The 13,390-nt window shown below is 46.4% G+C and overlaps 1 protein-coding gene across 9 annotated transcripts in view; it reads left to right on the top strand.

Moving 5' to 3' along the window:
* Window positions 1-13,390, top strand: part of LOC109285271 (uncharacterized) — a 62,217-nt gene that overhangs the window by 15,788 nt on the left and 33,039 nt on the right. For 2 of the 9 annotated variants that reach the window (XR_009461136.1, XR_009461135.1), the window contains exon 3: window positions 5,510-5,673. The exons of 5 other annotated variants lie outside the window; for them this stretch is intronic. Coding sequence is in view for 1 of the 4 variants with exons in the window: in XM_059725189.1 (XP_059581172.1) it covers window positions 10,581-10,622 (42 nt within the window). In the remaining 3 variants the exon portion in view is untranslated. Of the gene's footprint in view, window positions 1-501; window positions 5,152-5,509; window positions 5,674-10,525; window positions 10,623-13,390 lie in introns of those variants that run through there. 2 more of the 9 variants (XM_059725189.1, XR_002092960.2) reach the window with 2 other exon arrangements.

Genomic DNA, 13,390 nt, shown 5'->3' on the forward strand with positions numbered 1-13,390 from the left:
GGCTACTTCTTGCCAGGATGACACAGACCCATTCATGACTCTCTGAGTCCTATTATGCAACCAGTTTTCCATCGACTGAACTGTTGAGCAGTTAAGCCCAGGGTAGATATCATGACAGGTTATAGTATTATTGGTAAAGTGGACCTCTACTGGATTATAACCAGGGATCTGGGTTTTCCATTCACCACAGAAAAATGAGGTAAAACCCAGATTTTCTCATTTTAAGGAAAAAACTCAGATTTTCCCCTTTAAAGGAGAAAAATGTGGGAAATGGTAGGTTTGCCCTTGCAGGCAAGGGGCTGGGGAAAGTGGGAGGAGGGTGATTAGGCAGGGGGCACCATGTGGCCACCACATGGCCACCAGACAGCTTGAGGAGCAACTCCCTGCGGGTAAGGCTGGCAGTGGGTGAGGGGGGAAGGGGAGAATTGAGGCCCCCATAGGGAGGGAAGGAGTTGGGCAGGGTTGGGGCTGGGACTGCTGCCCAGCTGGACTGGTGCATGGGGCTTGGGACCCAGGACCAGAATGCTCCGCTGTAGGGCCCCAAAGGGGAGTGGGACAGAGACACAGGTGGTTCATCCGGGAAGCAGAGGGAGGGCTGGCTACTTGCCACTGCACACACTCTCAGGAGTAGTATGGGGAGCATGTGCCTCCTAGATTTGTGCATGGGATGGGGACAGGGTGGGACATGCTGTCCACTGTGGGCTTGGGGCTCCCTGCCCTACTGCCCTCTCCTTGGGGCCTTTGTGGCCCAGCCCAGGGTAAGACGTGGCACGGCAGGGCAGAATGGGGCAGGGAAGCTCGGTGCTGCTGCCGTGAGCACTGTGCCATGATGATGAGGTGCTTCCTGCCTGCCTGGTAGCACTGAGGGTGGCGGTACAGAGTTGTGCTCCTTGTTGCTGCTGGGCAGGTATGGGGTGTCTTGCCATGGAGGTGCTCCCAGTGGCAGCAAAAAATTTCCTCACCCGGCCCCACTCTGCCCTGATGCACTGGGCCCTGTCTGCTGGGCAGCAGAGGTCCTGGGGGGAGAGCAGCAGGGTGGGGATCCCAAGCCCGCAGCGGGCAGCCTGCATCCTCCCGACCATGGGCTCCGTTCTGGCTGTGCTGTCCATGGGGGAGGGGGAGTTGGACTCTGTGCTCCGCTCTACTGCAGCAGCCACTGCCTCCCAGGTGGAGCTCTGATTTTCCATGATAGAAAACCCAAAATCAAACACCAAAATTTATAGGTATTTAAAATTTATTATAGTGATTGAAGCACTGGTAGGCTTTGAAATTGCTTTAAAATTGTAAATATATCAATAAAACATTATGTTCAACTGATACCTATTATGTGTATATATATATATGTGTGTGAGTGTGTGTGTGTGTAATGGCATTTCATTTAACTCATGGAAAAACATGGATTTGTGGGTTTTAAACCAGAGAATTTGTGATTTTTTTTATCAGAGAATTCGTGATTTTCAAAACAGAGAAAACTAGGACCCCCAATTATAATTGAATTAGAGACCTTTCTTGTAGGTACTACAATAGAATTGGTTTGGGGATGTATTTCAAGAAAGGAGAGGTAGTGGCAATATGCATTAGTTCAACAAAGGCCTTTCATCCATGTGCTATAAAGGAAAGCATGAAAAAGTAAAATTTGTCAGGAGGGATAGGGTTAAGACACAAGCTTAGATTCCAGATGCTCACCCATGTGTTTATAATGAACACAACCTAGTTTCCTGTTAACAAACAGTATTCTTTCCACACCCTGATCTAAACAGTTTGCAGGGTTTAAACAAGTCAAGACTAAAAAACATCTACTTGACCTGCGTTATGGTTAAGAGCTGAGACATTGGGATTCCACATATAAAAGTATACTATTAGAGGTGTTGCTGCAGTAGGTTACCAGAAATGCAAATCACCCCTAAAGAATGTGGCTCCAGTTGCACATTGTACCCTGTTCAAAGGGAAGGCACAATGACTGTTAAGCAGTGCAAGTCATGATGTATGGGAAAGGAAGGCTATGATGAAGCTAGGGCCATGCCCTTATCTCTGTCTATATTAGTGCATGAAATTGTTTAGGTTTGCTGTGGGGGCAGGCAGCACCATTCAAGTTGCAATGTATCTGCAGTGGTGGGGAAAAAGGGAAAGGGATTCTATACAAACACTGGTGCCTGCCTGACTGAATTCATACATATATATTTAATTGCCCCTAGGTAAAAGCTATGGAAGCAGTGAGTTACATGGCTGCTCATATTCTGCCATGTCATACGCTTCAGAGCAGTAACCAGCTACTCTAGCAAAGCTGTGTCTTTTTCTCTGTGTCAGCATTACATCACATCTGTTTCCTGGATATTTCTCATAAACGAGTATAGGATTCTTGGGAGAAAGTTACTAATCAACAAAATAGCTTACCATCCAGAGTACATTTTCAGAGAAAAAACCTGAATGTATTTTACATGATTAATTATTAATGGAAAAAGTGCATACACACAAATAAAATATTAAACCCTGTCCTGGTTGAAACCAAAGGTAAAATCCTTTTCAATGGGAGGAAGATCACACCCAAGAAACTGGAGAGCATTAGACAGACATACACACACATGTATGAGTATATGCATGCATGTGTGTATGTGTGTGCCCAGATGTTCAGAATGACTAAATCGTTTTTGGGTCTAGTATGATTCTGGGTGTTGAGTGTCCAACTTGTGATATATTGAAAAGGCCTAATTTTCAAAGGTGGATGATTTTGCAGCACTTTTTAAAAATCAGTTGCCTTTAAAGTATCTCAGGATGGGCATCCGAAAAGTGACTTTTTAAAATCTGGTGATAACATCCAGCAACAGGCATTCTTCTTACCCATTAACAGGCTAGGTTACTACCTGCAAGTGTAGGTTATATTTTACCACAGTTTTTGAATGACATAGAATACTGAGCAGTAACGATAAGGATACTGCAAGAGTATTTTCTGAAGTCAGTAGTTTCCTCATGGCAGTCAGTGGTTCATGAGGAACTGGGACTATGTTACAGTGTCTATCTGTCTTTGAGAAGGATGAGAGAAACAGACTAGATAGTGGTGGGAGATGAAATGAAGGGCAACAGTAGATGCTGTGCATTAAACTAGCCCAAAAGTGGTAAATGACAAAACTCCAATTAAGTAGCTCTAGCATTTTGGATTGTGTTTCAGAAAGGATAAAACATATTGTATTAAGATAGTTAATAATACATAACTTTTCCCATTGTTGCTGTAAATGCCACAGGGATGACATGGTTGTGTGTGGGAAGGGAAGTGGTCTATGAGCTAATTTCTCTACTATGATGTGGCACATATTGTGTATAATTGTGAGAACCCTGCTCAAGGCCTTGGTAAACAGAAATAAAAATAATAATTCTATGATCACTATTTCTAAGAAAAATTAAGTGTCCTAATGTGCACTTTTAGTATTAGTAATGTCAGAGCTCATATACATCTTATGTGTAAGCGTCTATAGGTTTCCCTCAATTTTTTGCATATATTTTTCATTAGTTCTACTACAATAATACAAAAACAAGAAAGAAAAAAAAGAGGAATAATTGAAAAAAAACAACAATGTTTCATGAATGTGATATTGTGAAAGAGACTGTGTAATCTTCTCAATCATACTTTCTTCCCAGTTATCCTAAATAGTTTATATTGTTGATAGAACAGCAGTGATATACGCACAGTATAGATTTTCAGTGTATGTAGGGCTCAAAAGTAGCAAATGCAACATTTGAGTTTTGAGGTTTTATATGAGCGCCTGTGTACATAAAGGGGAAGAATGCTTTTCAGTCCCAGACAAAAACATGGAATGGTGAAGAAGCAGAAGTCTCTACTTCAACAAGTATAACAGCCTCTTCCCTGAGTGCACTGGTTCTCTTACTTAGGATTAAAGGGAATGAAAAGCAGAGTCTGAAGAATAAGTATTCCCTTCTGACCATTGTGGTCAGGAGGAGCCCCAGAGAAGGCAGTTTAAAAGGTACCATCTATTGATGTCATCAAGGAAAATTAAGTGTCCTTTCCCTTTTCCAGTGTCCAGTCCCAGTAGTACTAAACACAGTGAAAACTGAGAATGTGGGAATTCATGTCAGCTAAACTTCTGCCTAAGATAGAGAAGATGAAGACCACCAATTTCCTAAAAGTATGGCCAGCCATAATGACTTTAAGGGTTCAAATAGCCAAATATCACCAGTTTCCAAAATACCTTCACTGAGCATCTCTACACATGCATTAAGGCACTTTTTCTAATACACATTAAATTCAGTACCTCCAATGTGAGATACTGCACAAATGCACATTAGGCTGCCTGCACAGCAACAAATGCACACCTTTTTTAAATGAGACAATGCTCAGTAGCCTATTTTACTGCACATTAGCATAATCGTATGTTGTTTTTTTTATGCAGTAAAATAGGCTACTGCACATTAAAGCACATGTGTAGCCCACTGTGTCATAACTATATAGGCAAGGAAGTAGCAAAAGTATGCACCTCCATAGGAAAGCAATACCATTTGTTGCTTCTGAGAGCTGTACGTATTAAATACATTTCTCAGCATGATTAGAGAAGCAGTGATTTACACTTCCAGCAAAATGGAGCTTTAAGGCATTGCTTTTTTAGGATTTTGTCTATATATGGAGTTTCTAGGAAGCTGACCTCTTATGTCAGTAGAAAATGGTCTTCTGCTCTTATTCCAGTGGAAAGATGAGAGCAATAGAAATAAAATTATATTGTCAGGGGAGATGCAAAATCACTCATTCATTGTTGGAGGACTGCTCTTCACTTTTGCTATTCTTCAGTCTTGTTTCTTTGAAATGTCCTTAAAGGTCTTATTAAAATTAAGAGAGTATGCCTGAATAACAGTGTGACCTCAAATAGGTCCTGGTTTTCAACAGTAACAGAACTATTCCTTTTTGAACTTTTGATTTTCTGGCTATATTTGTTAAGATTATGAAACATAAAAAATGTTTTTAATTGAAGTTACAGAACTCTGTTTTCACCTTTAACCTTTCTATTGAGTTTATCATACAAAGAACAACATTCTCATTTTCAACATCCAGTTGAAACTCCTGGGCCGATTCTTTGGAATCATATGAGTAAATTTAGGAACCAGCCAATGGATCTCTAGGTCATCCTAGATGTGGACTGGCTAATGGTAAGCAGCTATACTGATTTTGGCCAAGTTTTTAGTAAATAGTTGAAAATATAATTTAAAATCTCCAGAAGACATTTATTTCCTGTTTATTATGCATATAAAATAGCAAGCTTTTTTTGGAGAGGGTGGGAAATAATATTTTATAAATCTAAATCAATCTGATATAATCTTTATGACTTAGTCCTGGAATGAAATTCAACTTTTATTTTTTTTCATAGACTTCTGTCATTGGGGGAGAATAGAAAATTATACGGGGAAAAATAACTCTGAGATATAAAATATAGGAAAGAATCTTGGATCAACAGAATATTAATAACTTTTCAAAATGAACTATGGCGTGTTTTTTATTTTGATATAGCTCTCCTGCACCTGCACCACCTTCACTAACACGAGCAATAACCACCAGCACCAGCATGACAGTCTCCACCCCAATTTCAGTTCCCAGCATGAGCCTTCCAGTGCCAGAGGAAGAGCTGGATCTGGAAGCAGTGGAGCTGAGTGCCATAGCTAAGGAAAGTCTGGGTAAGGAGGGGGAATCTGAGTTTGTGCTCCACACCTGTGAAAGTTCCCCTAGAGCAGGGGTGGGCAAAATGCAGCCCACCAGGCCATTCTATCCAGCCCATGGGGCCCCTAAAAAATGTAGAAAATTAATATTAATCTGTCCTGGGCTGCCTGTCATGCAGCCCTTGATGGCTTGCCAAAACTCAGTAAGCGGCCCTCTGCCCAAAATAATTGCCTGCCCCTGCCCTAGAGGCAGGTTTCTTCTGGAAGGCACTTTGGAGGAGGTTGTAGGGGCTGGTGGCTCAGCTCCTCCTGTTGTTGTGCCTTTGCCTGGTGAGGAGGGGGATAAGGCAGGATCCCCACCCTCAACCCAGAAGTGGGTGGGTAGTGTAGTGTGGGATCATTTTGAGGTGGCAGATGATCACAGGTATGCTACCTTCCACCACTGCTGACAGCAGATCAGCCAGGGCAAGGACGAGAAACACTTCACCACCACGGCGATGCTGCTGCATCTCAGGAGGCAGCACACCCTTGCCCTTGCTCCTCCTCAGCCTGGCACCAGTGGAAGCATGCCCAAAAAGAAGTCCTCCTCTTGCTCCAAAGCCTCCAACCCCAAGAAGCAGAGGCAGGCCACCCAGGACCAGTGGGGGAAAGACGGAGACAAAGTAGGGCGCATTCCCAAGGCGAGCGAGTTCACCCAGAGCATTGGGGAGATGCTCGCTCTGGATGGACAGGCCTTCTCCTTTGTTGAGTGAGTGTCCAGGGTTCAGGTGGCTCATGGTACATGTGGCCCCATCATACCAAGTGTCCGCATGCACCATCTTTGTCAGGACAGAGGTGCCTTCCCTGTATGAGGCATGCAGGGAGTACTTGAGGGAGGAGCTGTGGAAGGCAGGGCTGCAGGTATCTTTTCACTTCACCTCAGACATCTGGAGCAGCTGGGGTGGAGATCATGCCTACTGCTCCATCACAGGGCTCTGGTGCAATCAGTCAGGGTGTTGGTGGGCTCTCCTTCAAGCGGAGGTGATGGATGAGTCCAACATGGCAAGGGAGATCATGGTGGCCATGAACCTCATGGTGCAGGGGTGGCTTGTTGGGTAGGGGGAGCTCACCTGTGGGTTCATGGTCACTGATAATGGGGCCAATATGGTCAAGGTGGTTCATGATGCCAACTTTGGCATCTGCTGTGTGGCACACAAGTTCCACCTCATTGTCAGGGATGCCTTGGAGGGGGACAGGGCTGCCAGTGAGGGTGGCATCACTACCACTACCAGCCAGCTCATTTCAAAATGCAGGAAGGTGGTGGGCTACTTCTGCCCGAACATCAAGGGGATCAAGATGCTGCAGGACAAACAGGCACAGCTGAGTATCCTGCAGCACAAAATCATGCATGATGTGGAGACTCGGTGGAACTCCACGTACCTGATGCTCAAAAGGCTATGAGATAGCCTTGGTCGGGGAGATTGGAATCAGCAGCCCCCTTAACAAAACAGAGTGGGATACCATCTCCCAGATCTTCGTGGTCCTCAAGCTGTTCCTCGAGGTCACCAACAGCCTCAGTGCTGGCAATACCCTCCTTAGCCAGGTGATCCCCATAGTGAAGGATCTTGGAAATCAAATGGAGAAGTTCCAGGGGATAAATATTCCTGGCTAGGGCAAGCCACTTTCACCAGAGGTGCAAGTACTGGTCAAGCAGCTGAAGAAGGGCATCAAACAATGGCTGGATCCATTGCAGTCTAGTGCAGTCCACGTGCTGGCAGGCATGTGTGACTTGAGAGTGAAGGGGAGCATCTGTGGCAGCAGAACCCTCAATCACTGGATGGAGGTGCTGGTGAACAGAGTCAGGGAGGCAGAAGGGTAGAAGCAAGGGGACATGGAAGTGGGGGTCCACTTTCCCATGCCAGCACTCCAAGCACCAGCCAATCTCCTCTACCACAGCCACTGCCAATGTGGGCCAAGGGCATGGCTTCAACGTTGGAGTCCAGAGGCACCAGACCCCACCATCTGGCAAGCAGTATGGAGGCCTTGGTGGCCAAATATTTCACCAAGGACGTGGAGCCACTGCAGTGCAACCTCTTGGGCTATTGGACAACCCAAAGCCAGGTGTGGCAGGATCTGGCCATGGTTGCCCAGGAACACCTGTCCTGTCTACCAACCTGTGTTCTGAGTGAGAGGGTGTTCAGCATTGCTGATGATGTTGTGACATCCCACCGCACCTGCTTGGATCCTGGTTTGGTAGAGCAGCTGGTGTTCCTGAAGGTGAACCTTCCACTGCTGGCGTTCCCTAAGCTCCACATACAGATGGAGCGAGTCCTCACTCTGCACCTATTTGCTTTTTTAAGTTGCTTTTAGAACCATTTAATGCCCTGCTCTCACAGCTGGAGGCAGCAGTTTAGTTTATCACCAGCCAGCAGGGGAAGAACATCTCCCTGCTGAGCTCCCATGCCAGGATGAATTTGGAGGTATGGACTGGGGCTATGCTATGAGGAAGGAGGCCCCAGGTCCTGGGCATGACCTAAAACTGCACCCTGCCAGAGTAGGGAGGCCTGGTGGGACTGTGGGTAGCACGGCAGCCCCAGGAAATGCCAGGACCACGAACCTCCCTAGTGAAAGGCAGGTATGGGGCTCCTGATAACCTCCAGCCATTGCATGCATTTCCTGGCTGGGGAAAGCCCAGACCTGTAAGATCTTTGAGAGGCCTGAGGATTACTGGTTGCAGTGGAGTTCTGATGGTGAGAACAGGTAGGCAGCTCAGATCTGACCTGAGGTACCCTCAACTGGTCTGTGCTGGGGCCAGTACCCAAAGGAAGGGTCAAAGGGCCAGGGGCACACTGCGAGAAATGCCCAGAGCAAGAGGCTCAGGATTCTTATTGGCCTGAAGATGGGACCAGGGCCTAAGGGGGAGCCAAATGTCCCAGAGAGGGGACCACAGCTGGAGCGGGTAAAGGATGCAATATGCGAGGCATGGGCTGCAGTGTAGGGGAGGTATAGAGCTGTGGAATGGATGTCACCCCTAGACATCAGGGGCCTAAATGGGCAGCCTCCCACCTGGGTAACATCTGAATCAGTTTTCCATCAGAGCAAGAGGCTCGGGATTCTGACTGGCCTGAAGGTGGGGCCAGGGCCTAAGGGAGAGCCAAAGGTCCCAGAGAGGGACCACAGCTGGAGTGGGTGAAGGATGTAATCTGTGAGGCATGGACCACAGTGTAGGAAAGGTATGGAGCTGTGGAATGGATGTTACTCCAACTTAAATAGTTGGAAAACATTTTCTTAGCAAGCTTTTGGGTTTAAAAATCCTTCGTCAGGCTGAGAAAGCATCTGTAGTTTGCGTATGCTCTTCCTGGATGGAATGAATAGTAAAGAAGCCAGAGGCTGATATGTAGGAAAGAAAGCCCGTCAGAGAAAATGTAAATTGAGGCATCAGGGGGTGAGAGACAGGCTGGGCGGGGGGTGGGGGGGGGGAAAGGGGGATGTAGTAGGTAAAAGTGGAGAGGTACTTGGGTGGTTAGATGACAGGCATCCGTGGCCTTGTTGGTTACTCCAGGCCTGTAATTAACAGAGAATTTAAAGGGCTGTAAGGACACAGCCCATCATGTCATTTGGGCGTTATCATTGTCTCTCTTATTTAACCACTGCAGTGGAGCATGATCAGTCACTAACTTAAACTCTCTCCCGATCAAATAATAGTGAAAGTAATTGAGCGCCCATTTTATCCCAAACACTCCCTTTCGATAGTGGAGTATCTTTCCTCGGCCATGTTTAGCTTTTTGCTGGCAATGGCAATTGGTTGCTCTGTGCCCTCAAGTTCTTGGCACAACATGGCTCCTACAGCCGTCTCTGAAGCATTTGTCTGCAGGATAAAAATTTTGGAAAAATCGGCTGTTATGACTACCACGTCACTGCACAGAGCTCTTTTGATGTCTCTGAAAGCCACTTCCATTCAGGGTATCCACTGTATGGAGCCACGGACCATCCTTCTTATTGCGTCTGTTAGTGCTGCCGCCTTTTTGGCAAAGTGTGGAATAAATCTTCTATAGTAATTGGCCAGGCCTAGGAATGACCTCATCTGTTTCTTGGTCTGAGGGGGTAGGTAGTTTTCTATTGTGGCTACCTTGCTCGCCAAGGGCCGTATGACCCCTTGTCCCACTCTAAACCGCAGATAATTGGTTTCCCGCATCCCCAATGAACATTCTGAGTAGATATTCAATATTGTCAAGTACGCAGCTGCATATATAATGTGAGGTGCGAGGACACGGTCCATAAGGTGCTGGAAGGTTGCAGCGACCCCATGGAGACCAAAAGGCATCCGTGTAAACTTAACCCACATGGTGTGCCGAAGGCAATGTTCAACTGGTCTCTTGCTGCCATGGGTATCTGTCAATACCCTTTTGACGGGTTGATCATGGATATATATCGGGCTTGTCCTATCCTTTCTAGAAGTTCCTCTACATGCGGCATGGGGAATGCGTCAAAACTTGCAATTTCATTCACCCTGTGGAAGTCTATGAAAATTCTCACGGAGCCATCAGTCTTAGGTACTACTACCATTGGGCTTTGCCAAGTGCTATGAGATGGTATTATGACCCCTTGGGCCAGCATCTTCTGTATCTTCTGGTGTACGTTAGTTTGTAAATGGTGAGGAATGGGTCTCCACCTTTCTTGTACAATGGTTCCCTTTGGGGTGTTAATCCCATGCCTCATGCCCTTGGCCTTCCCAGATTTTTCATTGAATGCATCACTAAATCTTTCTACGAGTGCTTGTAGCTGCTCTCATTGATCCTTATTCAATTCTGAACCCTGTTTCACTTTCCCCTGCTGTTTTACTCCTCTCAGCTGTTTTACTCCTCTCAGCTGTTTTACTCCTCTCACACAGTGCTGCTGTGTGCGCCGTTGAACCTATCGGGGACTCCTGGGATGCGGCTCGTTGCATGGTGGATCATCAGCCGGGGACTTGCTCCTTGTCTGAACAGGTACAAGTTCATTTCATTGGCGACGGGGCCAATGAACTCGGGAGGCTCCTCTGGACTAAGCATCCAACCCTCGGGTTCCTGCCAGGTTTTCAGCAGGTTAACGTGGTATATCTATCGCTCCCTTTGATGGCTTGGTCGATACACCTTGTAATCTATGGGGCCGGCCTGTTTTATAATCTCAAATGGCCCATGCCATCTTGTTAACAATTTGTCTACTATCGTAGGGAGTAATACAAAAACCTTGTCCCCTACATGGAATTCTCTGACATGTGCTTATTTATCATATTCCTGTTTTTGCCTTTGCTGAGCATCTGCTCAGGTTTTCCTGAGTTAACTGCCTGATTTGCCTGAGCCTTTCTACCATCAGATGCTTATGTTGCTGGATTCCGACTTCCTGCCATCCTGTACTTTCCCATTCCTCCCTTACTTCTTGCAGCAAGCCTCTTAGCTTATGTCCAAATATTAAATCAAACAGGGATAGTTTCATGGACGTCTGGGGCGTGTCCCTCAATACAAATAGCAGGGGTATCAGAATTAGGTCCCACCTTCAAGGTTCCTCCTGGGCACAGTGCCATAGTAAATGTTTAATAGTACCATTTAAGCGTTCCACCGATGACAGACAGAAGCCAGTAACTGCTGGATCCCTAGTACCTGGCACATGACTTTAATAACCCCTGCCATGAAGTTTGTGCCCTGGTCCATGATTATTTTTCTCAAGACTCCGACCCTCAATGTCCATTTTAATAATTCTTCAGCGATCCGAGGTGCGGTTGCCAACCACAGAGGTACTACTTCTGGGAAACGGGTCGCATAGTGTACTATATCCAATATGGTACCCTGCACTGCTTTTTGCCAGGGGGCCCACAATATTGAATGCTATCCTGTCAAAGGGTGTTTCGATAAGGGACATCATTTGCAATGGTGCCTTTAGCGGCTGTCTCTCTTGCACCCTCTGGCACTCAGGGCAAGCCTCACAACACCGTGTGATCTCCTCCCTCATCCCTGGCCAAAAACAACCATTGTTCTATCTTGGAGATGGTCTTGTCCCTCCCAAAATGGCCTGGCATTGGGGTGGTGTTTGCCAGTTCCCGTATTCACCTATGGAAGGGGCATGGCCACGTCCAATCACCCCTGACTGGGCACTTCTTTATCTAATAGCCCATTATGGATTTCAAAATGCAGATTACTTACATTAAGTGCTGGCTGCATCACCTGATCCTTGACATGGGCCACCTCTTCTTCCTGAATCATTTTCCTGAGCACTCCTGAACTGAGGGTCCCATTGCTCCAATCCCTAGGTTCACCAAATCTTCCTCCCCCGAGGAAGACGTCTCTTCTTCAGCTACCCAGAGTTCAACTTTGGGCCAGCCTTTCCTTTTTAACTTGTCCCTACAGGCTTCCTCTAGGACTTCGTACAAGGGGGCCAGTCCTGTCCTATGATCATTTGGCCATCCAATTCAGGTGCAAATCCCACTCTCATTCAGCCCTTCTGGTTGGCTATCTTCATGTTATTGTAGCTTCTGTACTGATCAGCCTCCCTATGGATGCAAAGCATCCTTACCAGCTTGCACCAGTCTATGTCATCCTCTGGTATCAAATTGTCCCTCACTAGTGTCTGGGAGCAACCCATGTCCAGGGTAGCTTGTATCATTTTGCTGGCCACCCAGGTTGTCATCATGGGCCTATCCCAGACAGCTATTTCCTCACTCTGCCTGAAGCTGCAATCCATCTCTTCAATGAGTTTGTTGGCTTTGGATTGTTCTTTGACCCCGGAATGTCCCCCGCTGGTTTCCACCTGTCTTGCTTGCCTAGTGTGCATTCTCAAGAGACGTGGCCTGACCTTCCACATCTATAGCACACTACCCTTTCTCAGGTATGTGGGTGGTCCTCACCGTGGCTCTTCATCCCTTCTAGCATTGGCTCCTATGCTCTTGTACCCCTTTTCTTTCATGTGTTCTTGTTCTGATGCTGCAAAAGCCTCAGCAACCCTTAAGGCCACTTCTGCTGTCCTCGGGAGGTGCCGTTGTACCCACAATTGGATCCCATCCTCTAAATCCCTCACAAACTGCTCTAACAAAATTTTACTGGCTAAAGCAGCCTAGTCCACCTTTTCTTGTGGGACCCACTTATTCAAAAGATCCTTTAAAAGTTGTATCAAATTCCGAGGCTTCCTGTCTTCCTTCCATTTCTGGGCTCTGAACAGCCTTCTGTAATGCTTGAACGTTAGCTGTAAGTGGTGTAATATTGCTGCCTTCACCTTAGAATTGTAGGCATCCTCCCTAGGAAGGTCCCGATAGCCGCTTGTGCTTTTCCCACTAACAGGGACCCTAACTGGCTTGCCCACTGTAGTCTGTCTAGCCCCATTTGTATTGCCGTTCATTCAAATGACTCAATATATGCCTTGATGTCATCCTCCTTGGTTATCTTGTGCATTCAGAAAGAGGTCCAGTTTTACCTCATCCATTCTTGTTGCTGCAGTGCCTATTGTTGCTGAACATCTAGCACTTTGGTGACAACACGTAATGTCTGGTCCAACAACTCAATTTGGGGTGCTAGGTTTACCTCCATCTCTATGTCGGCCTCCAGGGTCACCCCCTTCTCGTGTTTCCTGGCCAATGCACCAATTTGTAACCTCCCATGCCACTCACAAGCGCGTTTTGCTCTTTTTGTTTTTTTGGGGCTCTGACGTCTCCTTTGTGGTTGACAGGTTGCCATCTGGTCAGATGTCTTGGATGGTCTCTAGGGGTTCTCTCCTGCTATACCTTGTT

This window comes from Alligator mississippiensis, chromosome 3 (genome assembly GCF_030867095.1).
Source record: "Alligator mississippiensis isolate rAllMis1 chromosome 3, rAllMis1, whole genome shotgun sequence".
In the NCBI taxonomy this organism is placed as follows: Eukaryota; Metazoa; Chordata; order Crocodylia; family Alligatoridae; genus Alligator; species Alligator mississippiensis.